Source organism: Enhydra lutris, unplaced genomic scaffold, assembly GCF_002288905.1.
Source record: "Enhydra lutris kenyoni isolate GAN:26980312 unplaced genomic scaffold, ASM228890v2 scaffoldscaffold85, whole genome shotgun sequence".
NCBI classification, from domain to species: Eukaryota; Metazoa; Chordata; class Mammalia; order Carnivora; family Mustelidae; genus Enhydra; species Enhydra lutris.
The window spans coordinates 5,365,466-5,392,728 of record NW_019154169.1 but is presented as its reverse complement, the minus strand read 5'-3'; the positions used below and the strand labels follow the sequence as shown (position 1 = coordinate 5,392,728).

Sequence of the window (27,263 nt, the reverse complement as noted above, 5' to 3'; positions counted from 1 at the left end):
CTCCCTGACAAGGAAGGAGCCTAAGCCTTGGGATCTTTTTCTAAAGTGACCAGGGGTTTTTTGGTTTGTTTTTGTACCTCGACGATTTCAATAATGCGTGTGTATGTACAGGTTTGTATCTATCCCTGGTGGGTGTCTGATGTGAATCTCAGTGTTCCATGTGTGACAGAGAATCTGTGTCACCCCAGAAAAAAACTTCAAGGAGCTAAAGAGGGGATTCAGCACATGCAGACTCATGCACACTGTGACCAAAGTTCCCTAGAATGCAAGGACCGCATGGGAAGAAGTCACATACCGGAAGGCACAAGGTACTTTGCCCAGCTCAACAATGCTATGAGGGGCTTCAAGCTCCTTCTAGTCTTTTGATTTCTTTCTTTCTTTTTTTTTTTTTTTAAAGATTTTATTTATTTATTTGACAGAGAGAGAGGGAGAGATCACAAGTAGGCAGAGAGGCAGGCAGAGAGAGGAGGAAGCAGGCTTCACTGCTGAGCAGAGAGCCCGATGTGGGGCTCGATCCCAGGACCCTGAGATCATGACCTGAGCCGAAGGCAGAGGCTTAACCCACTGAGCCACCCAGGTGCCCCTTGATTTCTTTCTTTTTAAAAGTATTATTAAGTGAGCCAGGTAAGGTCTCCCACCCACAGGAACTGTCATGGAACCGCTCATTGACCCCCCACTCTCCTTTCTCTGACCAGCTTCTATGGTATAGGAACTTCTGATATTTGGCTAGGAACATGGCTGCCCAGAATAAAAACTACATTTCCCAGTCTACTTTGCAACTACAGGTGGCCATGAGACAAAATTCTGGCCAATGAAATAGAAACAAGTTTTGAGTTGCACATATTCCTTAAAGGCAAGAGGTATCCTTCCCCTCTCCTTGGTGCCTGGAGCTGATGATGTGGAAATCATGAGAAGGAGAAGGGAGAGCAGCAAGATATATGTATGGAGACTGACCTCTGACACAGAGGGATCACCATACCAGCTCTCGGTAATTACATGAGACTTTACGTAAGAAATAAACCACCCTGTTTAAGCCACTATTTTTTTTTTTTTGGTCCCTTTTGTTATAGCAGTAAAACATTACAGTAACTAACAAAAGACAAAGAGCAGTCTCATGGGCCCCAGCTATCGGCTAAGCAATAAAGCCTCACCCTGCCCAACCTCTTCTTTACCCAGCCTCCTATTTCATCCTCACCTACCCAGCCACCCCCCACCCTTCCTATAATCATCAAGTCCTCCAACACCTCCCAGGTTTCCAGCAAATTTAATGCATGAGTCTCAAAAGTCAATGGCAAGGTGAATAAAATAAAAATGGGCTCAGGGAGGAGGGCCATGGGCACACACAGGGAGAGGCAATGAGTAGGTGAGTTAGTTGGAGCAGGGGGATGCCTTTCCTTGGGTGTCACATCTCATCCAACCCGTAGTCTTCTTCGGGAAAGTCCCCCACTATCACAACCGATGGCTTGACGAAGGCGCCGTACTTGGCTTGGCATTCGAAGTAGCGTTTCCCATTCACACTGCAGGGCATGATGGGGGAGGCAGTGGTCAGAAAGGGCCCCAACATGGCTCCCACACCAGACGCTCACCCACATGCCCTTATATGTATAAGCACACATATGCACACAGAGACACAGGCACAGACACACACACAAGTGCCCGAATGGGATTGCTTATTACCTGCCATCATTTTTCCCTAGTGGCTCATCATAGCGGACACCAATCCAATAGCCAGGCTTGAAATCTGTGAGTCCTGCCCAAAGAGGAAAGCCCAGTGAAACCCCTGGATACAGCTCAGCCCAAATTCATTCCCACCCACTGAGTTTAAAGCCTATCCTGGCAAAAACCTCTCCTTGCTACCACCCAGGGCCACCTCCATCTCCTGCCCAGATGAATATGGTAGCCCCCTTTACTGGTCTCACTGTTGCTAACCTGGATCCCCTATTTACTCAACACCCCAGTCAGAGGAGTCTTTGTAAAAATTTAAAGTAGGTAGCACCGATACCTTGCCCCAAATTCCTCAAAGGCTACCCATCCCATTCAGCATAAAATCCACACTGCTTATGACCAAATGATTTCTTGACAAGGGTGCTGAGACTATTCAATGAGTTAAGAATAGTCTTTTCAGGGCAACTGGATGGCTCAGTGGGTTAAGCATCTGCCTTTGGCTCAGGTCATATTTCAGGGTCCTGGGATCGAGCCCCGCATGGGGAAATCTCTCCTCAGCGGGGAGCCTGCTTCCCACCCCCCCATCTGCCTGCCTCTTTGCCTACTTGTGATCTCTCTGTCAAATAAATAAAGAAAAAAAAATCTAAAAAAAAAAAAAGAATAGTCTTTTCAACAGATAGTTCTGTGACAACTAGATATCCACACTCAAGAGAAGAAAGTTAGACTCCTAACTCATGTCACACACACAAACTAACTCAAAATACGCCTAAGACTCATATACAAAACATAATGCTGTAAAACTCCTAGAAGAAAATACAGGAGTAAACACTTATATTAGGCACTGGGTTCTTAGATATAATACCCAAAGCGTAGGCAACAAAGAAAATAATAAATTGGATTTCATAAAAATTGTAAAATGTTCTGCTTCAAAGGACAATATCAAGAAAGAAAAAGACAAACACCCAAGTGTGTAAACCTGGTGATTCACAGACATGTACCCCGGGGCTAATAATACATTATATGTTAATAAAAAATAAAAAATTAAAAAAAAAGATAACCACCCTACAGAGTGGGAGGAAAAAAATGGGAGAAAATATTTGTAAATCATGTATTAGATAAGGGAATTGTATCTAGAATATATAAAGAATTCTTACAACTTATGGGCTGCACTGCATCTGCTAAAATTCACATGGTGATCTCCTAACCCTCAGTACCTTGGAATGTGACTGTATTTGGAGACAGGGTCTTCAAAAAGGTGATTAGGTTAAAATGAAGCCATTGGTGGATATAATCTGATCCGATTGGTGTCTTTATAAGAGGAGGAAATTTGGACACACAAAGAAACCCCGGGGATGTGCCCGCACACAGAGGGAAGACCACGTGAGGCAACCCCCCCGACCCCCCTACCCCCCGCAAGAAGGCAGCATCTCAAGCCAAGGTCTCAGAAGAAACCAAACCTACCAAGGCCTTGATCTTGGGACTGCCAGCCTCCAGAACTGAGAGAAACACATTTTTGTCACTTAAGCCATCCAGTGTGTGGTTCCTCGGTTATGGCGGCCCCCGAAACTAATACACAACTCAACAACAAAAACTAAATGACCTAGTTAAAAAAATGGGAGAAAGATCTAAATAGAAGGGTCTCTAAGTAAGACATACGAATGGCTCCCACAAGGATGGTCGATCTCATTAGCCATCAAAGGAATACAAATCAAACTCACCTGCTGTCCCAGGTCGTACCCACTAAAATGGCTATTATTTTATTATTATTATTTTTTAAGATTTTCTTTGTTTATTTGACAGAAACAACACGGCGAGAGAGGGAACACAAGCAGGGGAGTGGGAGAGGGAGAAGCAGGTGTCTCGCGGAGCAGGGAGCCCGATGCGGGGCTTGATCCCAGGACCCTGGGATCATAACCTGAGCCCAAGGCAGTTGCTTAACCAAGTGAGCCACCCAGGCGCCCCTAAAATGGCTATTATTAAAAAGACAATTGGGGCGCCTGGGTGGCTTAGTGGGTTAAGCCGCTGCCTTCGTCATGATCTCATGCTCAGGTCATGCTCTCAGAGTCCTGGGATCGAGCCCCGCATCGGGCTCTCTGCTCAGCAGGGAGCCTGCTTCCTCCTCTCTCTCTGCCTGCCTCTCTGCCTGCTTGTGATCTCTCTGTCAAATAAATAAATAAAATCTTAAAAAAAAAAAAAAAGACAGACAATAAGCGTGTTGGCGAGGGTGTGCAGAAGCCAGGGCCCTCATACGTGGCTGGTGTGACGATGACATGGTGCAGCTCCACAGAGGGTTACACAGAGTGACCATGTGACCCAGCAGTGCCAATGAAAATCCGTGTCCATGCAAAAGCTTATACAAGAATGTCTACACCAGTATTATTCGTCATAGACAAGACGTTGGAAGGACCCACACATCCATCAACTGAGGAACGAATATGTAAAATGTGGTATATTCAATCAACCTGGCATGGGTTGGCTATAAAGAGAAACAAAGCACTGACATGTATGAACCTTGAGAACTCAAGAAAAGAAAAAAAAAAAAAAAGAAACCAGTCATGAAAGACCATGTCTTACAGGACTCCATTTATATAAAATGTCCAGAACAGGCAGATCTACAGAGACGATATTGACTAGTGGCTGCCCAGGACTGGGACAGTTGAGATTGCAGAAATGCGGAGTGGCTGCTAATGCTTATGGAGTTTCTTTCTGCGGAGATGAAAATGTTCTAAAATTGATTGTGGTGATGGCTGCACAATTCTGTGAACGTACTTAAAACCAAGGAACTGTAAGTTTTATGGTATATGAATTTTATCTCAATAAAGCTATTATTAAAAAAAAAAAAAACAAACCCAGGGTGCCTGGGTGGCTCAGTTGGTTAAGGGGCTGCCTTCAGCTCAGGTCCTGATCCCAGAGTCCTGGGATCAAGCCCCAGGTCTGATTCCCTATTCAGCAGGAAGTTTGCTTCTCCCTCTGCCCCTCTCCACTGCTCATGCTTGCTCGTGCTCTCTAGTAAATAAAATCTTTACCGAGGCACCTGAGTGGCTCAGTGGGTTAAAGCCTCTGCCTTCGGCTCAGGTCAGGATCCCAGGGTCCTGGGATGGAGCCCCGCATCGGGCTCTCTGCTCAGCAGGGAGCCTGGTTCCCTGACCCCCACCTCTCTCTGCCTGCTTCTCTGCCTACTTGTGATCTCCGTCTGTCAAATAAATAAATAAAGTCTTAAAAAAAAAAAAAAAAAGAAAAAAAAAAGGAAATCTTTACCAAAAAAATTTAAAAAAACTCTTAACTACTCTCCACTGTCTTCTAGGCCCTGCATGGTCCGGCCTCACTCATGCCCTGACCTCACCTCTTCCCTCTCCCCTCATTTCCTCCCCAAGAGCTGACTTTCTTTCCTGCCTCAGACAGGCCCAACCTGTTCTTGCTCCGGGCCTTTGCACTCCCCATGCCTTCTGGCTGGAGCACCCTTTCCTTCACGCTTTCCTCCCCCAAGGAAGCCTCTGGGATCACTCTCCAGGGCGGATGTGGTGCTGCCTCTCCGCTCACATAGCCCCACCAAGCTTCCCTCTTCCCCACCCTCATCACCTCGGGCCCCTGCCTTCCCCATCTCAGCTCTGACAGTGCACCCTGGGCCTTCACCTCAGAACCGACCCCTCTGGCCTCCTCCATCACAGCGCACACTATCCTGCCTCTGCATCCCGCTGCCCTGCCATGAACACTCCGTGCTGTCACTGTTTTCGCTGGGTCTGTCTCCCCTGCTGGACTGGGATCCCCCTGAGGGCTGGGTCACCAGCATGGCCCATCTCAGGGCGGAGCAGAAGGCCTCCGTGGGGCACGTACCTACATACATGACGGTCCCCCGGCGAGGGGGCTGCCCAGGTGCCCGCACCTCACAGCGGCTGCCCACGGGGATGGCGCTGGCCTGGGTCTTCTCCTCATTTAGGCGCTGAGTAGCCTCGGCCTCTTGCTGTGCCCGCTCCTCTTCGTTGTACCGGCCTAGCTTGCTGCGCTTCAGGAAGGAGCGGACTGAGTCTGAGGGCGGGGTGGGGGACAAGGCTTAGACATGGTTTTCCCAGTGTGGCCTCTGGCCTAACAGGATCACCTTCCAGCCACACAGGGCCAACATTCAGAGAGAAAATCTTCTGGGTGTCAGAGGGCTGCTGCCCAAGCCCCGAGTCTCCCACTATAGCCCCGGCTTCTCCCCCAGACCCCTGGGGCTGCCCCACAATCCAGAAACTAAAAGGAAGGTGCCTGCCTCCGGTCTTCCCATTACCCATCTTCCCGTGTCCCTTCAGCATCATAGTCCCTCCATCCGGCCTCTCCTCGTCTTACCCACTATACATTCTGATCCGTTTTGCTCATGCCCCCATGGGACACTAACTATGCCCCCCCGTGGGACCCTTCTACCCCAAACTTCCCTCTCATGCCCCCATCTGCTGGCCAACACTCCCTCACACCTCCCAGCCCTCATTCACACCCACCCCCTGTACCCCTCCGAGTCCTATCTGTCCACACACCAACTGCATCCCACACCCTCTACTTGCCATGTCCGTCTGTCCCCACTGCCCATACCACCGACCTCCTCACAGTGTCCCTGTCTGCCCCCGACCTCTGTCCACCCACACAGACCCCTTCTGGCCCCCAGAAGACCCCATCCATCCTTCTGTGCCTGTACCTTGCCTCTGGTCATAGGCTTCTCGTGAGATCTGGTATTTTTCCACCTTGGACACATCCTCGTACTCCCCAAGGCGGGCACCACTGTGGTCAATGACCTGTATTGAGGGGAGGGAGGTCAGTGGGGAGTAGGGCCTGGCCTGGGAGGCTTGGGATGCTGGGGCAGGGGGCTGCACGTTGCAGCATTCCCTGAATTTAAGTCTCTCCATCTGGGAAAGACCACAGTCCTCTAGCCTCACCTTTACCCAGGCCTTCTCTCCTCTCCTGAGCCTAGCAAAAGGGATAAGAACAGGTGGCCACACTGGCCATCTCCCCTTCTTCAACCCCATCCATGCCCTCAGAGGCTGGATCTTTCCAAGACAATCCCCCCATGCTGCCACCATCCCCACTGATGGTTCCCAAGTCACTGGAACTAAAGAGCCGAGCTCAGGTCTTGCTCACGAGACTTCTGGGCAGCCCATCTGCCCTTTCTGGACCTCTGGGACCCGCCTAAGCAGGCCCCAACCTCCACACCAGAAGTATCTCTTCCTGTCCCACCTCCAGTATTCATTCACTCATTGTTGCTACGCTCTTGGCCCCCAGTTGGGCTCTGTGCTGGGTGCTGGGGACACAAGGAGTTCTCCTTCTGCTGGGAGCCCGACCCTCAACAAACACAGGCATCTATTCAACACTGATGATGACAAGGTTCTATGTAGATAAACAATGAGGCTTAGGAGCATGAGAGGGTGGTCAGAGAAGGTTTCTGAAAGGAGGGGGTGTCTGAGCCAAGGCCTAAAGGCTGAGAAGGAACAAAAGGCACCCAGTCTTGGGTGCAGAAATGTCCTTAGCCCTCTTTCAGGAACAGCAGGGATGCCACTGTGGCTGGAGTGGAGAGCCAGGGGAAGGTGGGAGACACAACAGATCACTGCAGACTTTGGCTTTTACCAGACTGAGATGCAGCCAGGGAGGCTGAGCTGGGAGAGGCCTGACCCTGACTCAGGGCCTCGCTGGTGCCTTCTGGCTGCAGGTGGGGAGTAGACTGCAGGGGCCCCCCGGGAAGGGCTGCTGTTCGGTCCAGAAGTGAGAGGATGGAGGCTGGGCCAGGGCAGGCGCAGTGGGGGAGGAGAGTGCAGACTGCGGATAGATTCTGGAGGTGGAGTCCACAGGGTTTGCTGACAGACTGGATACAGGTGTGAGGGAAAGAGAGGGGCGAGCAGAGACTGTAAGGTGTTAGGCCTGAGCCACTGGGCTAACACAGCGATAGAAATGGCCCTTTTGGCTAGTATCCAAAATCCATAAAGAGCTTAGCAAACTCAACACCCAAAGAACAAATAATCCAATCAAGAAATGGGCAGAAGACATGAACAGACATTTCTGCAAAGAAAACATCCAGATGGCCAACAGACACATGAAAAAGTGCTCCACATCACTCGGCATCAGGGAAATACAAATCAAAACCACAATGAGATATCACCTCACACCACTCAGAATGGCTAAAATTAACAAGTCCAGAAATGACAGATGCTGGCGAGGATGTGGAGAAAGGGGAACCCTCCTACACTGTTGGTGGGAATGCAGGCTGGTGCAGCCACTCTGGAAAACAGCATGGAGGTTCCTCAAAAAGTTGAAAATAGCTACCCTATGACCCAGCAATTGCACTACTGGGTATTTATCCTAAAGATACAAACGTAGTGATCCAAAGGGGCACGTGGCACCCAAATGTTTATAGCAGCAATGTCCACAATAGCCAAACTATGGAAAGAACCTAGATGTCCATCAACAGATGAGTGGATAAAGAAGATGTGTTATACATATACAATGAAAGACTATGCAGCCATCAAAAGAAATGAAATCTTGCCATTTGCGACGACGTGGATGGAACTAGAGGGTATTGTGCTTAGCGAAATAAGTCAGTCGGAGAAGGACAACTATATGATCTCCCTGATACAAGAAAGTGGAGATGCAACATGCAGGGTTTGGGGGGTAGGAAAGAGGGAGACAAACCATGAGAGACTCTTAACCTCACAAAACAAACTGAGGGTTGCTGGGGGAGGGGCCTAGGGAGAGGGTGGTGAGGTTATGGACATTGGGGAGGGTATGTGTACCCCTGGGGCTAATAATACATTATATATTTATTAAAAAAAAAAAAAAAAAGAAAGAAATGGCCCTTTTCTCTGGTCAGGATCACTAAGAATTTCTACTTTCTGTATTAAGGATCTTATAAATTTGAGGTGGCTATTATTTTAAGCAATGAATACAGATAATATATTTTATATATATACTTAAAAAAACCTGTTTTTAAATAATCTCTGTGCCTAATATGGGGCTTGAACTCATGACCCGGAAATCAAGAGACATATTCTACCGACTGAGCCAGTGAGGCACTTCAAACACAGATAATATTTATAAACAGAAAAATAATTTAAAACAAATACAAATTCCCCAGAGGTTCCACCTCTAGGAAACCTTCCTCAAATTACCTCAGAAGTTAGCCTGTCTACACCTGAATCCATGTGTGAAAACCTCCTATTTGAGGATACCATGACTCGTGCCTGACCCATCAACATCTGGAGGCTGAGGCTGCCCAGGTAGACTTTGGGTAAGCCCAAAGTCTCAGTCCTATGGGCCCAGCACTACCCTGATCCGCTCCCACTATGATCCAGGCCCCATCACACCACCTGGACTATGGAAGCAGCCCCCTCCCCAGTCTCCCTGCTCCTCCTGTCTTCTGCAGTCTGCTCCCCACACACAGTCAAAGGGAGCCTGTGAACACCTGAGTCAGACCTGGACTCCCCTGGTTCAGAGCCCTCCCCTGACTCTCACTTCCCTCTGCCAGAGGATAGGCCACTCTTCAGTCCCTGTACTTACATGTGCTCCCTTCCACCTCAGTGTTTGCATATGCTGTGCCCTTTTCCTGGAGTACTGTTTTCCCTTCCTCAGTTAACTCTTCCTATTTTCCAGGTCTCTGCTCAGGTATCGCCTCTTCCAGGAATTCCTCCAGGACCTCACTGATAGGTCACGTTCCCCCAGTATCGGCTCTCCCAGCTCTGTGATCTCTTCCTATATGGCCCTCGTGTCTCTGTTTCATATTTGTTCCTCTAAGTATTAGCTAACATCTAACCCACACAATGGACAGAACTAAAACAGAGACCCCTTCAGACATGGCTCATAGCTATACCCCTGGCATAACATGGATGCTCAATGAACACTTAAGAGGTAAAAAAGAACCAGTTCTCTGAGCACAATGACCTCCAGAGTCATGCAGACTGAGGTGAAAATTCTAACTGTAGTTCATCCTTAGGAAAGTAAATTCCATCCTGAAGCTAAGTTTTGTCTTTTGCAAAATGGGGTTAATCACACCATCTTCCAAGTCTTATGGATTCAACTCAGTATCCAACAGTGATTCACTGAGCACCTTCTCTGGACTAGGCATTATTCCAGGTGCTGGGGGAATGCACAGTATGTCCCAGGGTGCCAGGAGCTAAGGACAAAAACCAAGTAAAGTGGAAAAGAAAGGAGATTTAAATTTTATATTGAGATCAGGGATGGCTTCACATCCTCCAGGTGTGAGGAAGGGAGGAGTGAGCCTCCCTATAAAAAAGAACCATGCACGCTCAGGGTATATAGCACTTGCAAAGGCCCTGAGATGGAGGTCACCTCGGATGCTGGGTTGTCTGAGGAGTAAGGGGAGCACAGAGAGGATGTGAGTTGATGCACGCAGAGGTCCTCTGTGTTCCAACTTCTCCCAATGCATCCAGTCTCATCACTCACCCTGACCCACCTCACAATATGCCTCTGTACTCTGTTGCCTCCACCTGGCATGGCCCTTCCACCCCTTATTCTAAGTTGCCCTTTCCTCATCCCCAGGTCTCAGCTCAGGCATCCCGCCCCTCAGGAAGCCCTTTCTGATACTGCCAGGAGGAGTCAGGTACCTCTCTGGGGGCCCCCAGTTCCCTGGTCTTTTCCCAGTCGGGTTCGGACTACTCTGGCTGTCACTGTCCAGTGATGGCTCTGTCTCTCTCCATGCTGGGCTCCATGAGAGGCGGGCCTATTTTGGTTATCACACAGAGCAACCTACAGCAAGTATTTGTTCAATACATAAATGAATGGAAAGTAGGTCTCACGTGGATGCGGCAGCCGTCGTCTACCGGGTAGGAGCCCAGCAGCGCGTCCTCCTGATCCAGCTTGCTGTAGAACTTGTCGTCAGGTCCATACAGCTCCAGTTCCATGCAAGAAGCAGGACTGCCCACCACCAGCTCTAGTTTACACTGCGAGGGGAGCAGTCGGTGGAAGGCTGTCAGCGGCCCCATCCTCTGCCCTGAGGCTTCACTCCTTGCGTTTTTTTTTTTTTAAGGTACGTACTTGCAAATTTATTTTATATTTTAAAAAGTAAACCGTACGCCCAACGCAAATTTATTTTATATTTTAAAAAGTAAACCGAACGCCCAACGTTCGAATTCAAGAACCCAGATCAAGAATCTCCAGTTCTACCAGCTGAGCCAACCAGGTGCCCCTAAGCTCCGCCCCTATAACAACCATCATCCCATCCCTGTTCCTCCAAGAAACCCACCATTTAGGACCCACCTGGTTATCCCTGGCCACGCCCTATGCAACCTCTGATTTTCCCTTGCTTCGCCCCCAATTTCTGGAATCTCAGGTTCCCTTTGGCCCCACCCCGCCGGGGTCCAGTCCCCCTAGTCAGTTCAACCTCGGTAGATCTCTGGCCCCGCCCGGCGTTCGCGAAGCCCCTCCATTTCTTCTTTGCCCCGCCCCCTCAAACCCTACGCCCCGCCCTCCGGACCCCGCCCCCACGGCCACACCTTGAACTCAGCGATGGTGAGGCTGCGACTGTACCGCTTTTCAGAGCGGAAGGTGTTGAGAGAGCTGCTGATGAAAACGGTCACTGTGGGCGCCGACAAGCCCGTCACCTCCATCTCGACGCGCCGTACCGGGGTCCGCAATCCGGTCAATCGCCTCACACCGGCTCCGCAGCCGTCGCCGCCGCCGCTTCTGGGATATCAGCCCCTCCCCCTGCTCCCGACTTAGCCAATCCATGCTCTCCCGCTAGCAGGGTCCGCCAATCGCCGCCGTCTCTTTCCCACGCCCGGAAGAGGGCTCTCCCGTATCCTTGGGTAGGCCCAGCCAATCCTGAGAGGTCTTCCATCGTGCACAGTTCTTCCAATAGCCGCCCGGGAAACGGCCCGGGTGGGCGAGGGCTGAAGCCCAGGGGAAGGACTGGCGAGAGCGCCCTCGCTCGCGCATGTGCACTGGCTTTCAGCCAGCCCGAAGCAATGGCTTTGTTTACGCTCTGCGCCCTGCATATTACGTAAAGCATCATATTCCTGGCTCTCGAACCATGCTATTCGACGAACGGGGAAAGCGAGGCTCAGAAGTTGTAAACAATTACCGCAGGATATAAAAAAATTGAAACAAGTTAATTAATCGAACCTCAGGGCAGAGAGCCGAGCACAAAGCCCTGGGAGACCTTACCAGTGCGTAGCTCCGCCCCTCTTTGGCGAAGCCATTAGACTTGACCCTTCCCGCGACCGGTCGCGCGGCGGAGCAAGTGCGGAAGGCGGGCTTGGCGGGCAGTGCGTAGCTATGGAACCAGACGGGACCTACGAGCCGGGTTTCGTGGGTATACGATTCTGCCAGGAATGGTGAGGCTGGGCCTGCGAGTGTGTAGGGGAAGCAAGTAATGGCACCAGGACTGACCTCTGACTTCCCCCTCCCCACAGTAACAACATGCTTTATCCCAAGGAGGACAAGGAGAACCGCATTCTGCTCTACGCGGTGAGCACGAGCTTGCGGAGCCTCCGGTGCTTCCCAGAACGGCCATCTGTCCCTAGTGTGACCCCAACCTACTCCACGTGACCGTTACTCCTTTCACGCCTCCTACGCCTTTTGATCTCGCCTCCTATCCCCCGAGTGAACCCAGTCTCTTGCCCATCCCCGAAGTGATTCTCAATATACCCCATTATCCCAACGAGACTCCATGCTCTAGTCATTCCCCTTCAGTCCCCTTCAGCCTTCCCCTTCAGTCCCTTCCCTGATCTTTCCATGACCCCCTTCCCGCCACCCTCGCCCTCTCGTAGTGCCGGAATTGTGATTACCAGCAGGAAGCCGACAACAGCTGCATCTACGTCAACAAGATCACGCACGAAGTGGAGTGAGTGGCGGCACTAGAGCCTGGGGACGGGGTTGTTGGGTTGGGAGGCTTGGACTGGGCATAATTATTCACCTTCTGTTCCCTCAGCGAACTGACCCAGATCATCGCTGACGTATCCCAGGACCCCACGTTGCCGCGGACCGAGGACCACCCGTGCCAAAAGTGAGCGCGCTGTTGGTATTGGGGATGGAGAGTAGCTCGTCCTCACTGGGTGAAGGGAGGGAGGGGTATGGTTGGCTGAACGGCTGGCTGTCCTTCCAGGTGTGGCCACAAGGAGGCGGTGTTCTTCCAGTCACATAGTGCTCGGGCAGAGGTGAGTGGCTGGAGGAAGGCTTTCTGTGGGTCCCAGGGTTGGTCCTCCCTGGGGGCAGGGATACCAATATTGGGGGGCACCCTTACCAGTGGGGAAGGCCCCTTTGCCTATTAGCTTGGGGTGCGGGTCTGCTGGATGGAGGTTCCGGTGTTGTACCGTTCCATAGTACCTTCCTAACCGAGCGCTCTTTCTGCCAGGACGCCATGCGCTTGTACTATGTGTGCACGGCCCCACACTGTGGTCACCGCTGGACCGAGTGAACTATCCTCTCCCGAGTGTAATAAATACTGCGTTCTGTGCGTGTGTTTCCTGCGTTTATTTGCCTCTCGTGGGTTGTGTGGGATGCACATTGTCAAGCAGCACGATGTAGGGCCCGGTGCTGCAGGTATGCGTCGGGCCTGGAGCAGGTGAAGCCACAATCCTCACACACATGCAGCTTCTCCCGGCGCTCCCGGTAAGCGTAGCTGGCCGGCTGCCCGTGCACCTTGGCAAGATGAGCTTCTAGGGAGCAGCGCTGTGTAAATGCTTTCCCACAAGCTCCACAGCGGAATGGCCGGATCCCTGCAGAAGGACAAAGGGAGAGGACAGACAGGGCAATGGCCTCTAAACCAAAGTCTCTCCACTTTGCCCTCCAGGAGCATTCCCACATTCCTGCTCTAAGTTGTTCAGACTCTGCCTGTGTCCATCCCATAAACACAAACACTGGAAACTCCACAGCCCGGGCATCTCTTTCCCATTTAATTCCAGACCCTGCTGGGGCCCAGCAGCCCTGCCCTGCCCCTGCCCTTCCTTACCGGTGTGCGTTCTCATGTGGCGCTTGAGGTCGAAGGCATCATGAAAGCCCTTGCCACAACAGCGGCACACGTGGCGGCGAGCAGGGCTGTGGCACTTGAGGTGCCGAGTCAGCATGCGCTGCAGGGGGAAGGCCTTGGGGCAGAGTGGGCAGCCAAGGGTCCCCTGGCCCCTGGGAGTGGAGGCCAGACTGTCCTGCATGGGCTGTGGGAGGGACATGGGAGTTAGACTCCCCAGTTGGAGCAAATACAATCCCTGGAACTGGGAACCAGGAGGTCCGGGAAGGCCAGAGACTGCTATACATGTGTGCAAAGGCCTTCCCTGACCTTTCCCCATTGCCTTGACCTTGATTTCTATTTCTCCATGGCATATCTTCCAACGTAGCATGGATTTTTCTAATTTTATTGTCTATCCCTGTAGCCCCCACCAGATTAAAAGCTCCAGGAAGGAAGGAATTTTTGTCCTGGTAAATATCCATTGCCTAGAACACTTCCTGGCTTTCAACACGTACTGAAATAGTCCCAGTTGCATTTATATTCGGGCTGGTACTTCCCTTCTTCCAGGGCATGCACAGCTGAACATCCCTTCTGAGAAACCCCTGTCTTCTCCCATGCTGTTCCTGTCACCTTTTCTGACTTGACATAAAGCAGATCACCATCCACTTGACTTGAATCTTGTTCTGCCCCACTAGACAGAGGGATCTTGGGGTAGGAACTGTGACTGCCCACCCTAGGGAAATGGGGCCTGGGATGAAGCCTACGGGGTGCTCTACTAAGAAAGGAAAGGCATTCCCAGCAGAGAGAATAATATGTGGAAAGGTCCTGAGGTTGGAGGGGCATGTGCAAGGGCTCAGGAAGTAGGGGAGCAATGAGGCTCTGTTGAGGCTGAGAACGGGCGGGGGTGAAACTGAGCAGGGTCTTGTGGTCCAGCTGCAGACTCACCGCTACCCAAGAGTCCCCGAGGCCAGAAGACTGGTCTGCTGGTGGGCCCCGCTGGCTGCTGCAGTCTGAGGAGAGAAGCCAGCCGGTGATGCTTTGTGTCTCACCTACCCCTCACCTCCAGGCCCAGTGAGGGGCCCACCTGGGACATAGGCATCTCCCCGGAGCTGATCAGGCAGGTGGCCCCAGTTGGGTGGCTGTGGACGCCGACTTCTGACCAGGAAGGCACGGGGCATCACCTCCAGGAATGGTGATATGGCCCCACGCAGATGACTGCCTCTTCCACCAGTAGTCACGCCTCAGCCCTGGATGACTAGAGGGAGGGAGCCCTGCGGAGCCTTATTCTCTCCATGCAAATTTTGTGACCAGCCCAGGGAGCTGACATAGCTGGCTCCAGTTACTCTGCCATGGGACCACCATTCCTCCTCCTTCTCCTAAACCAGGTTCCTGAGGACACTCGCCAGACACCACGGGTGGCCAATCAATAGGACCCACAAGAACCTTAAGCAAGGGCAAGACTGGAACCTGGACAGCTCCTGGAAGTGCAGGGAGGCTGTCTTCTCAGTAGCAGCAGGGCCAAGGACCTGAGGGTCTGTTTGCCAGGCAAATCAGTTACCAGCTGGACATCCAGCAGCCTGCTTGGTTATTCAAATCACAGCAGCTATCTGAGGAGGCGAGGGTGAGGAGTGGCTGTGATTGCTTGCTCCAGAGGACGGAAGGACAGCAGGGTGCAGGAGTGAAGGACAAGGGGGTGAATATAGGCTATGCATCTTCCAACAGGAAGCTCTACCTCTCTGATTTTCAGATGCCCAGAGCTGACATTTAGCCACACTGTTTGGGTGTAGCAGGTATTAAAATGCTGGTGTGTTTATAGTCCAGCTCCTAGTGATTGCCTGGGACACCACTTCCCCACTCTTCCACAGTCCAGGAGCCAAAGAGGGTCACCTGACACTGCCAGAGGCTCCCAGAACCCCACCATTCAAGTGAATCTGTGTTCTAGATTGGTCATTGTCTGACCTCTTAACCGGTAGTTAAGGATTTTGAACATTCTCTGTGCAGTTACTTCCTCTCACTTATCCAGTCAGCGACTTCTTGAGCTCCAGCAATGGGCCAGGCCTAGCTTAGCACTAAAAATGAACACGTAACTTAGCCCACAGGGGAGAGATACCAGTGATAGCACAGAACAACCAAGGCAGACACACTGGGTCCTCTCTACCAGCCCACCCTCCTCTTGTACCCAGAACCCAATTTTGTTGGAACAGCAATATGGCCAGGAGAGATGGTTGGTCCAAGAGAATCAAAGCAATCTCCATTCTTGCCTGCAAATGCTCTGAAAAGGGAAGTGTCTATGAAGGCTTTCTTACTACCCTGGCGGCTGTCCTTCTTCGAGCCTTTGCTCCCAGTTGGGTGAGGGCTTGCTGCCAGGTGCTGGAATGGCTGCTGTGTTGCGGCTCCGAGGGCCTGAGCTGGAGGGTGGAACTCAGCCTCAGAGGGTAGCAGAGCAGAAACATAATCAAGAGTAACACACGTCCCTGCAGCGTGGGTCCCCATGAGCCAGCCCTTTGCTATTTGAGCTTTGAAGGCTTAATTATGATACGGGGTGGGAGGAGGGGTACAGTCCACAAGGGAAAGGCTCAAGATGGTTCTCTGGGTGTTCAGGGGCCTGGATGCCAAGCCTTGGCGCAGAGATCTTTGGTGACTGTGGCCAGGCAAGGCAAGGACAAAGAGAGCGGTTCCCCAGGGATATGTCACCTGTAGGGTGGGGCAGGGGGAGGGACTCTGAGAAATAAACAATACTGGGTGTCGCCTCAAATACCAAAGTCAGGCATCTTATTTAGGGGGGAAAATTGTGTTGTGAATAGTTCTCGGATTTAAATGTCATGAAGCAAAAGGGCCCTGCCCCTTGAACCCCATTCTTCCTTCCATTTCCTCTCTTACCCTTTCTCCTCACTCCATTCCTTCCATATGTTTGATCCCGAGTGGGGTGTTTGTACTGGCTGTTCTGCTTGGATACCTTCCCAAGATGTCCACGTGACCTGTGCCTTCTGTCGGGCCTCAGCTCAAATGTCACCCCACAAAGACCTTCCCCTGGCTCATCCAACCAGCACAGTGAACTCCCTCAGCTTACCTACAGATACTGTTTTAATTCCCGTTTTGCTTTCTAGAAGGCTAATACCATGCGGGCAGATGCTTTGCTTGTCTTGTTCCTCTCCCTACCCCTGACATGTACGACAGACAGGTACCCGGCAGGATTTTTCAAATGGCATGATTGGTTGTGATGTGTGTCAATGTTTCCAGAGACAGCAGAGGGCCCTCCCTTGCCGGCTTCCTTTTTATAGAGAATTGGGACAGTGGGGGCTTTTGTGGTCACAAGAGTGGTCACAGTTCTTGGCAGACATACCACATGGCTAGATGCCTGCTGCCTGGGGAAGCTGGTACCACAGCTGGGAGCTCATGGGTTGAATCTGGATAGAGTCCTGCTGGGGAGAGAATTCCTTGTCCCAGCTGCTGGAGGGTCTGGGCACGCTGCCCGATTATCCAGTCAGTGAGCTTGCTGGGTTCTCCTCTATTTCCACTGCTGCAGGTGGGGGCAAAAGTCTGGACCTCATAGGATCCAACCTGGGCTTGGCCTGGGGGCCACGAACCAGTGGGGTGGCAGTGTGTGTCCTGGGAGCCAGGGTCTGGCACATGGTGATGGCAGTGGCTCTAGTGGGTTCTTGGGCACCAGTAAGGGGGCAGGGAGGAAGGGCTGGCCCCTCCTTGGGAAAATAGCTGGGCATCCCTGGGCAAGGACCCCAGCTGACTCCAGAGCAGCTCCGTGGGGATGGATGACATGGGATCCAGGTGTTGGGATCGTCATTATTGCAGTTCCCAAATTTCTTGGGAATGTTGGTCCCACTGATGGAGTCCTGAACAAGACAGGCACTGGGGCTGATGTCCCCCAGGTGAGACAGGAAGAGGAAGAGCAGATGAGGGTACAACATTAGGTGGCCAACCCTGCTGCATACAAATGTCATCCCTTCCAAAGTTCATCGACCCACGTTCCCCAGGCTGGCCCGACACAAGACCGCTGTCCACCCTCCTTCCCCAGCATCCACATGAGGGGGCTCTGTGCAGGCACCCCGAGAGGCACCAGGAACCATTCCTCTAAGCTGTCGGTTTATTTGCTTAAGACACCTAGTTCTTCCGAAGCAGCAGGGCTGTCGTGGAGAGGGGGCTTCCAGCCCTCAGTCTCCCCGTGCCTTCCTCCGCACGGCCTGCACCAGCAGCTCTGAGTAGTGTTCCAGCAGGGCGTGCAAATCTGGGCTGGCCAGGGGGCACAGCGTCGTTGGGGAGGGGGCACCTGGGCTGTGCTGGGCCTGGGCCACATCAGTCCCAACCAGCCAGTCACTGGCCTCTAACTGGTTACGGATCCAAAGAAAGGTAGAGGCCAGCTCGGCCCGTGCCTGCCGCTGCTGGTCAGTGCTCCCAGGGTCACTGGAGACCATCTGCAAGGGAGTACCAAACTTGTCAGGGGCCACCCAGCCCCAGCAGCCCCGGGGAGCCGCCCAGCCCTCTCCTCTGGCCCCAGGGCTGCACTCACCAGGTGGTAAAGGTCCAGGGCTTCTTGGAAGGCAGTCTGCAGTCTGTGCACGACAGTGCTCACGCTGCTCAGTTCAAGGGGAGCTGGGGGCAGGACCCTGGCCGGCACCCCAGGCTCCTCCCAGTGTCCAGGGCTGCCCTGGACCAGACTGAGGGCATCTGGGGCTAGAGGGGAGGGAATGAGAAAGACACCTCCACTTTTTAGCTGATCTAAGAGAGGCTAGGGTGGCCGGGCTGATCCCAACAGCTGTCCCCTGTCCCTCAGTCCCCTAAGGCTCACTTCCTTCCCTCTCTGCTCAAATGCCCCCTACTACTTGAAGCCTTTTCTCATTATCCTGCTTAAAACTGTAACCACTGCCCCCCACCTTCTCACTCCCTAAACCCTTTCTCTTATTTCTGTCCTTAGCTCATACGCCTTTGGGATACTCTTAACACTTTGCTTTCCATTTAGTCTGGCCATCTCCCCACTGAAGGTGTCCACTCTTCGTAGTCTTGTTGACAACCATGCCCCATGGGCCCAGGGTCTAGAACAAAGCCCAACACATACGAAGTGCTCACTAAATATCTAAATGAACCAATGAACAAATAAATGAATGGAGCAACCCCTGTGACCAGGTCAAGGGGCCACCTTTGGAGCTAAGCCAGCTGTACATGGGAAGAGCCTGGGGGACAGTCCCTTGCCCCAAGAGTGGTACTTACGAGAGGTGGGCTCCAGGAAGGAGTTGACACTGTCAGGGACCCCAGGCCTGGCCTCTGGAAGTGGGGTGCTATTGGGGTGGGCAGGGGTGTTGAGGGGCCCAGGGACCAGGAGCCTTGGGAGGAAGGTGGAATTGTGGAGCTTCAGGGAGCTTGCGTCCACAGGGCTGGGGACTGGGAAGGTGGCTGTTGTGACGGTGACACTGGGCTGGGTGGCCGCAGATTCCAGAGGGGGAGAGGGCAGCAAGAGCTTGTCACAGATGCTTGACAGGGTCAGCCTCAGGCTGGCCCGGGCCTCGTGGTTGCCCCAGGATGACAAGGCAGGTTCTCGGCTCTCGCTGTTAGAACTGGGTGCTGCCATGGTGGGGATGGCCTGGAGCTCCTGGCCCAAGGACGCCAGGTCCCCCATGGAGGAGGGCCTGTGGAGGGGCCTGGCCAGCTCAGCCAGGACAGGGCCCTCACTGTCGAGGGAGATGCTGCGTGACATCTTGGCACGGGAGCTGGCTGTGGCCTCCATGTAGGGGTGGGTGGAGGGGCCGTGGACACCCTGAGCCAGGCCTGGAGTGGGTAGCACTGTGGGCGTCGAAGGCTTCCCGTCAGTGGGCAGCGCTGAGGAGGAGAGGGCACAGGGCGCCCGGCCTGGGAGGCAGGGGGGTGTAAAGGAAGTGGCCAGCTCACTCTCACAGCCCAGCCACAGAGCCAATAGATGGGGGCCCTCCCCAGGTGGCTTCGGGGTCTGAGGGGACCCTGCCCATCCCCGCTGCCCCATAGTTCTGATGGGCATCCAGGGCCATTTGTCTGCCTGCGGGAGGGGGGGGCACTCACTCAGTGGGCGCCAGGCCTCCAGGGTCTCAAGGGGCTCCTCAGCCTTTTTCCCAGTGAGGACCTGCGTGCACAGCCATGAGGCGAGGACAAAGCCTCCGGGCTCCCAGCCCCAAGTCCTGAGGGAGGCGGTCCCAGTACTCACGTTGGTCCTGCCTGGGGAGGTGTAGCCAGTGCCTGCTCTCAGAGGCTCTGCTCTGGACTGGCTGCCCCCCAGCTCCGTGAACTTGACCTCTGGAGACTTTACCAGGTGCAAGGGCAGCTGGGGAGGGAAGCTGTGGGTGAACCTGTGGGAAGGAAACCAGGCAGTCATTGCTGTCCTGAGGGTTCCTGAGGGGATGCAGCCCCACCCTGGGGGGTAGAGAGAGATGGGGGTGGAGTGAGGGTTCACCGGCTCTTACCTGGATGTCTTCTGGAGGCGTGAAAGGAACTGGGCCGAGATGCTCAGCCGGGGATTGAAGAAGTCCTCGGTCTCCGAGGCCTCCAAGTCTCTCAGGGATCCATGAAAGAGCTCTAGAAGATGACCAGGGAGCCCTCAGAATCTCTCCAGCCACCCAGCCCTGGGCCCAGGAAGGCCTGCAGACCAGCAGGTGGATCCCCAGAAACACCGTCAACAGACCACGCATGCGCCCAGGGAGCAAACATAGCAGGGAGAGGAGCCTGCGTGGCTTAGTCCTTACAAGAAAATGTAAAGCCTTCCTACCACCCTTGCCAGCCCTGCAAGGAAGCCGTACCCGAAACACCCACACCGTGCCCAGCACTGGATGGCCTGCCCAGGCAGGGCCCTACCCTCGGGGTGAGCGTCGGTGAGCGTCTCGAAGTGGTGGCGCAGGAACTTCTCCTGCTCAGGGGTCTGGGGCAGGGAGCCGTTGGGTATGCCTGGCACCTCGGGCTGGGATAACTCTTCTGCGGTACCTGGGCATCCTGGGGAGAGGCAAAGGGAGGCGAAGGGGGCGAGGAGAGAATCGTCAACACCGTGAGTCACAGCAGACGCCCAGACAAAGACGCCAGACACTTAACAATGGAGAAAACTGGACTCGCCCATCACACACCCTGTTACCACTAGACCGAGGAGAAGCTAATGGCTCCACCTTCTGGGCAAGGAAACAGAGGCTTAGTGGGCACTAAGTGCGGGGCTGATGTGGGGAAAGTGATTATCTAGCATCACCATCCCCTAGTGAGTCCCATGCACCATCTTCCCACATCTGGGCCCTGCTCACCCGCCGTGGGGGGCATCATCATGTCAAACCGAGGGTCCAGGGCTGGCTGTGGAGGGGGGGACTGGATGGTGGTGAAGCTGCACTCCAAGTCGGCCTCGGATTCTCCCGAGTCTGGAGGGGCAGAGTGGGAGTCAGGAGCCGAAAGCCAGACCCTCACTGGGGGAGTCAGGTAGGTAGCTCAGGGTCCCAGGGCTTCAGTTTTCCAATCTGGAGAATGGGGGTAATGATACCCACTCTCCATTTTTATGGACCAGCAAGTTTATACTTCGAGGGAGTGGCAGAGCTAGGCTCCTGCCAGTAGAGCAGCTGGGCTCAAGAACCCTCAGGTCACAGCAGGGACCACGTCTGCCTCCGTGATAGACTCTGAGCTTTAGGGAGACTGAGTCAGAGTCACTATTAATACCCAGAAAGGGGCTTTGGCTGGACAAACAGACTACTGCGGGGTCTCTGCCTGCTGCCACTCACCCTCAGGTGGGCTCTGATCCTTTGGGCTGATGGAGGAGATTCTGAGGTAGGAGTCACCTTGCTGGTCTCTGGGCTCCCCCTTGATGTCCTTTGTGCTGTATTCACTGCAGTGCCAGGGAGGGTGGGGAGAAGGAATGAGAACATGCTAGGTAGTAAGCAGCTGGCCTACACCCCGAGGCCCTAAGACATGTGTGTCCTGGTCTTGCTGAGCACTGCCTCGCCTCGACTCCCTCCTGCCAGAGCTCCCTGCACCTCCACCTAGAACCAGGGAAACTGAGGCTGCAGGGCCAGGCTCCCGTGCCACCCGGCCTTACTGCTCCACCCCACTTCTGCAGGCCCATGGCAGTTCTTCCAACGCCTTAAGGCTTCCCCTGGTGCAGAGGACACCCACCTGTCTGCCCCTGTGACCGTCACCTCCGCCTCCAGGGAGTAAATGATGAGCTCGCTGTCCTCGGAGGACTCCCTCTGTAGGGGCAGGAAGGAGGGATGCCCACAGCCAACTTCCTGGGGACTCTCTGACTGTGGGGTGAGGGGGGCACAGCCATCGGAGGCAGCCTGGCAGCCAGGGTCCCCTGCAAGCCGCCAGCTGTGCTGCCGACACCCACGGTAACAGGAAAGACAGGCTGGGCCCTCACTGTGAGCCAGGGCCTCGGCCAAGTGACGTGCTCATTCCGAACTCATTCTGCTCTCCTCCGTCATGACCATCAACCAGCCCCTTACAGGTAAGGCTCTGATCCTCTAAGAGTCAATTCATATGACGTTCAAGAATAGACAAACGAATCCTTGGCGAGAGGCCAGAAGGCTGGTTACCTCAGGTGTGAGTACTGATTAGGAGGGGCACAAGGGGGTCTTCCAGGAGATAGAAAATACTCAATATTTTGGCCTGGGTGGGGGATACATAGGTGTACACAGAGGGAATCGTCAAGCTGTATACCTATGATTGGTACACACAAGTGTATGTGTGTATTTCACAGTAAAAAGGATAGTTTATACAATAGAATAAAAAATAATTTTGTTTGGACAATAACAGAACCAGAGCTGAAGTTGCCTTGGCACTTCTGAGGGCCCAGGCCCTATTCTTGGTGCTGGATTCCTGTCAAAGCCCTCTGAGGGCTTTCTTTTTATGCCCATTTTTTAGAAATCCCCCCCCCTTTTTTAATGACCATTTCTTTTCTGAAAGCAGAAGCCTAGGGAAGCAAGTCTTCTGGCAAGTCTCACACAGCAGAGAAGGGTTAGGACCCCGGCTCTACTTGCTCAAATGTCCCTCCCTGTCCCCCCAGCCAGCCACCAAGGGACCCAGCTCCCAGCCTCCTGGGAAGTCTCACTTGCACCAGAGGCAGGGCCTCACCCTCCTTCCCTCCACCATGTCATGTAATTATCTTGCACCCCTAGAGCGAGACACTCAGCTTGATTTCCAAAATGAGACTGCCAAGGCCCAAGTCCTGGGTGGGCAGTCACAGCGTGGGGACTGTGGGCTGGGCTGGGGCGGCCCGTACCTCACTCAGTATGGCCGCCAGGCTCTGGGGCTCCACCGTATCCAGAATCGAGTCCTCCAGGCTCTCAGGCTTCATGGGGGTGAAGTAGCAATCCAGGTCCCGGGCATCCAGGATCGTCTTGAGGGGCTCCTGGTCAGCCCGCTCCGCCCAGCGGCCATGCGGCTGGTAGCTGCGCTTGGCATGGAAGGCTGAGCCATCTGCCACGTCATCGTCGCCTAGCTGAGGGTGACACGGGATGGTCAGGCAGCTAGCCAAGAGCTCACCAACTCTGACAGGAGCCAGGGACTCTGCATGGACTCCATCCCGTCTCTTGGCTTTAATCACTACTCAGCAACAGCCTCCAGAGAAACATCTCCAGCCTGAATCTGTTAAATTCCAGACATGCATGTGCAACTACTCTACACTATACGGATCCTTAGTGGTATTTCAAAGCGAACATATTGAAAGTAACTCCTGATCCCCACAGATCGGCTCCTCCTAAAGCCTTATTCTCACCTGTTGCTCAGGCCCCAGCACCTTGAGGTTGTCCTTTATTCTTATACTGTCCCTCAGACTCCACATTGCATTTCTTCAGCAAATTCCCTCACCTCCGCCATCCAAACACATCCAAGATATGGCCACTTCTCCAACCCTGGTCCTGCCCAGTGTTGCTTCCACGTAAGACTATGGCTTGAGAGACAGTGGAGGGTGTCTGCTTAAGATCTCGGCTCTGGAGCAGCCCATGTCTTTGAATTCCTAGCTGTGTGACTCCGGACGAGTTACTTAACTTCTCTGTGCCTCAGCTTCTCCATGTGTGAAATAGGGATATGAAAAGCTCCTACATCTTACTGGGGATTAAATGAGATAATACATTTAAACTACTTGGAAGAGAGCCTACAGAGTAAGGTGCTGTGCATGTTTCTTGAAGGGAATCCCACCTGTAGCATTCACGGGTAAGGGGAAGCTTGGGGTCTTGAGAGATCTGGTCTGCAGGGGAGGGGATGGCAGGGAGGATTTCCCTGAGGAGCCGACAGGGTCTGATCTGAAGACTGACACTGCTACTGAAATAAATCATCCAACCTTGGGTGGAGAATTCTGCGCCAGCTTCTAACCCATTGGCTCCTAGCCTGCCCCTCCGCTAAGTAACGATCAATCATTCGATCCTAACATCATCTTCTTTCTCTCACATCCAGTCATTTGGTTTCACCTTCAAAATCTATCCAGTCTCCCACCTCTCTTGCCTGCATGATCCCAACAGTCTCCTCCCAGGTCCCCCGCTTGCTCCTCATGTTCACACTTGATGCCACACCATGACCTTCCTCAGCTCAGAGCCCTCCCTTACCTCCATCTCACTCGGTGCCATGGGCAAAAATAAGTGGGGTGGACAACGAGGAGTGTTTAGGGAACGCATCACAGCCCACACGGTGGCCCCCATCCCCTCTCTCCCCAACCCTGTCCCTCATTCACCCTCAACCCAGGCAGCTGGGCCTCCCTGTACCTCTTTGAACATGCTAAAAGGCACAATCTTGCCTCACGGTCTCTGTCTTGCATACTGCTCTTTTCCAGGAACATTCTTTCCCAGGAACTTTACTTCTCCCTTGCTTCAACTCTGTTCAAATATCACCTTCCCAGTGAGGCTTTTTCTGTTTATCCTAAAATTGTTGTCCCCTTTCCCCAATACTTGTTATTTTCCTTCTCAATTTTTTTCCTCCACAGCACTTATCAGCTCCCAAAATACTATACAACTCACTGATGTGGATACTGTCCATGTCCCATTCTAGAAAATGAGCCTGTGAAGGTCTGCCTCGCTCCCTGCCATAAGGAATGCTCAGAACAAGGCTGGCCCAGGGGAGGTGTTCGCTCTGTGTGTTACACGAATGAAGGACTGTCTAGGCGGAGACTGGAAGGATGATGGGGTTCTCCAGGGGAAGGAGAGATGCAGGGAGGGAAACAGGCTTCCAGAAGAAAGAAGAGCATGAAGGAGAGCACCCCTACTTTGCCAGCTATTGGTGCCCCAGTCTCCGGGCAGACTCACCAGCCGCTTTGCCCAGAGGGGCAGTTTGCCGTTGGTCAGCAGACACCGAGGATCTGGAGAGACACACGGAATCCATGAAGAGAGAATAAACAACCCAACAGACAAACGGGCAACGTACATAAATCGGCAATTCTCCAAAGAGACAATACAAGGAACAGACAGAAAGACCAAAAGATGTTCAACCTTACTAATTGTCAGGAAAATGCAAATTTATACAACGGACCAAAATTAAAATGCTTTATATTATCAAGTGTTGGCAAAAGCGTGGGAGAGCGGAGGGCTTAAGTTGACTGCTAGGTGGGGCAGTAACATGATGTGGGGACCCTGGGGGTCTCTTCTGAAATAAAAAGTGTACTAAACGCCAGCCCTCACGTCCGTCCTGGAGAAACTCTCACATGGGCCTGGAGAGGCCTAGGAGTGGTCAGCACGGCCTTATCACAAAAGTGCACAGTTAGAAAACCCTAAATGTCCTTCCAGAGGCAAATACCTTAAAATATCCTACTATGCTGCTTAAAAGAGGGAGGCATGTGGGGCACCTAGGTGGCTCAGTTGGTTGAGCATCTGACTCAATTTTGGCTCAGGCTCTGGTCATGATCTCAGGGTGCTGAGATCCAGTCCTGCACCGGATTCCCCGCTCAGCGTGGTGTCTGCTTGAGACTCTCTCCCTCTCCCTCTGCGCCCCCACCACTTGCACTCATCCTCTCTCTAAATAAATAAAATCCTTAAAAAAAAAGAGGGAGTCCTCTCTTTTGTATCCATCAATAGGTGAATATTTCTTCCTGTTTTCTTTTTTTTTCCTGTTTTCTTTTTTAAAGAGTTTATTCATTTGACAGAGGTTGATATTTCTTCTCTTTTTCAAAAAAAATTTACGTATTCATTTGAGAGAGAGAGAGAGAGTGTGCACAAGCATGAGGAGCAGAAGGGGAGGGGAAGGAAGAGGGAAGGAATCACAGGCAGACTCCACACTAAGCATAGAGCCCGACGCAGGGCTTGATCTCACGACCCTGAGATCATGACCTAAGCCGAAACCAAGAGTCAGACTGACTGAGCGACCCAGGCACCCTGAAAAGATACTTCTGAGAGGAAAAAGCTACTGAATGATGTCTATAGTAGAATACAGTTTATGTACATAAATATGACATGTTCTAATGGCTGTGTCCATATGCATATTAACGTTCCGGAAAAGGCCTAGAAGGACTCATAAGAAACTGACAGAAGCAGCCACCTTGGAGAGAACATGGGATTGGGTGTGAGGGTGGCAACAAAGAAAATTTGCTTACTCTGACTTTTTTCCAAGGCTGAATTCTTACATTACTGTTGCCTACGGTCTAGTCAGCCCCTGTTGGCAGAGGACCTTGCCCCACACTGAAAGCCCCCAGCCTCTCTTAGCTGGAGCAACCATGGCCGATGGAACCTGAGAGAAGCCTGCGGGGAGCTTCTGGGCAAGTGTCCTCTCCAAAGGAGGTTGGAAGAGGCACTGTCCTATGCAACCAACAGCCATCTTGCAGCCATGAGGGCCTAAGCCAAGGCAACATGCAGAAGGGCAGAAATTTAGAGAAAGCCTGGCCTGCTACAAAGTCATTGAGCTACTGTTCTCCTTTCTGCCTGAACAAACAGAATGTGTTGCCTTCTGGTTAATAGCACCTTGTTTTTCCCCGGGGATATCCCCTGCACCCCTGACCACCTTCTTTGGTCACGTGGCTCCAGTGGCCCTTCAGGGATGACCACATGACTCAGGCCTGGCCAATCACAGCTACAGGCTCAGAAATGGCCACCATGACTCACACTGGAAACGTGAGTCACAACACCAGGCTTTTGCTTGAGCTACAGGGAAAAAGATGCTCTCTTCTCTAGAGTTTTATCACCTAGAGCTGCTGGGGGGACTCTGCCACCAGGAAAGGGAGAGTCTGCCTGAGAGCAAAGCCAACATGGAGAAAAGCAGTGCCAAAAGGTGGAGAAAAATAAATTCCTTTAACATCACCTGACGACAGGAGTCCAGCTATTGCCTGAAGCCAATAAGGCGATTTTCAGGTGTATGATCCAATAAATTCTCTTTCCAGCTAAAGCCAGTGAGAGTCTGACTGCTATTACACTGAGGGAGTCCTGACTGATACGGTTATTGGGCTTCATTTCCAAGTGGTGGGCGAAACCCAGCAATGATCCCTATACCAAGAGTTCAAATAGGGCCCCTTCGGATGGACCCCTTTCCCAACCTGGGTCCAAGCTCTCTTTGGAAGGTGTCTTCAGCAACTCTTCCGGTTCACACTCTTCTTCCAGCTCATCCTCTGTCTGCTCTCCAGGGCTTAAGGAGCAAATCTCACTGGGCACAGATGTATAGGTCTCCTGCCTGAGGCCAGGAATGAGAACGGCAAGGAGAGAAATAGGTAAATGTTGTGGTGGTTTGGAGGGTCAGTGAGGTGTCTAGGGCTGGGCCCTGTGCTAGC

General features: G+C 52.8%; 4 protein-coding genes across 10 annotated transcripts in view; 1 reads left to right on the top strand and 3 right to left on the bottom strand.

Annotated features, from left to right (window-relative positions):
* Positions 1–1,245: 1,245 nt before the first annotated feature.
* On the bottom strand, positions 1,246–11,327 carry LOC111161571 (tubulin folding cofactor B). The gene is made up of 6 exons (XM_022525313.1): positions 11,133–11,327; positions 10,437–10,580; positions 6,335–6,431; positions 5,500–5,691; positions 1,678–1,750; positions 1,246–1,517 (listed from the first exon to the last, which is right to left on the bottom strand). The coding sequence occupies exons 1-6, from the start codon at positions 11,244–11,246 to the stop codon at positions 1,403–1,405; spliced, it is 735 nt and encodes a 244-aa protein (XP_022381021.1). The 5' UTR covers positions 11,247–11,327; the 3' UTR covers positions 1,246–1,402.
* Positions 11,328–11,847: 520 nt separating this feature from the next.
* On the top strand, positions 11,848–13,093 carry LOC111161572 (RNA polymerase II subunit I). The gene is made up of 6 exons (XM_022525314.1): positions 11,848–11,972; positions 12,051–12,105; positions 12,408–12,481; positions 12,569–12,643; positions 12,743–12,794; positions 12,992–13,093. Exons 1-6 carry the CDS (start codon positions 11,914–11,916, stop codon positions 13,052–13,054), a joined length of 378 nt encoding a protein of 125 aa, XP_022381022.1. The 5' UTR covers positions 11,848–11,913; the 3' UTR covers positions 13,055–13,093.
* A 53-nt stretch (positions 13,094–13,146) lies between these two features.
* Positions 13,147–14,760, bottom strand: LOC111161366 (ovo like zinc finger 3). Its single transcript, XM_022524972.1, has 4 exons — positions 14,667–14,760; positions 14,528–14,592; positions 13,589–13,790; positions 13,147–13,355 (listed from the first exon to the last, which is right to left on the bottom strand). Exons 1-4 carry the CDS (start codon positions 14,758–14,760, stop codon positions 13,147–13,149), a joined length of 570 nt encoding a protein of 189 aa, XP_022380680.1.
* Positions 14,761–17,666: 2,906 nt separating this feature from the next.
* The window catches only part of LOC111161449 (WD repeat domain 62), a 42,323-nt gene continuing 32,726 nt past the window's right edge, over positions 17,667–27,263 (bottom strand). For 4 of the 7 annotated variants that reach the window (XM_022525109.1, XM_022525106.1, XM_022525110.1 and 1 more), the window contains 13 exons: positions 27,033–27,166; positions 24,820–24,872; positions 22,806–23,024; positions 21,701–21,828; positions 21,310–21,413; positions 20,845–20,955; positions 20,414–20,548; positions 20,026–20,137; positions 19,770–19,911; positions 19,628–19,688; positions 18,806–19,441; positions 18,108–18,271; positions 17,667–18,012 (listed from right to left, as the gene is read on the bottom strand). In XM_022525109.1, the coding sequence (XP_022380817.1) occupies positions 17,752–18,012; positions 18,108–18,271; positions 18,806–19,441; positions 19,628–19,688; positions 19,770–19,911; positions 20,026–20,137; positions 20,414–20,548; positions 20,845–20,955; positions 21,310–21,413; positions 21,701–21,828; positions 22,806–23,024; positions 24,820–24,872; positions 27,033–27,166 (2,260 nt within the window). In that variant the 3' untranslated portion in view covers positions 17,667–17,751. Of the gene's footprint in view, positions 18,013–18,107; positions 18,272–18,805; positions 19,460–19,627; positions 19,689–19,769; positions 19,912–20,025; positions 20,138–20,385; positions 20,549–20,844; positions 20,956–21,309; positions 21,414–21,700; positions 21,829–22,805; positions 23,025–24,819; positions 24,873–27,032; positions 27,167–27,263 lie in introns of all 7 variants that reach the window. The other 3 variants (XM_022525105.1, XM_022525104.1, XM_022525108.1) reach the window with 3 other exon arrangements.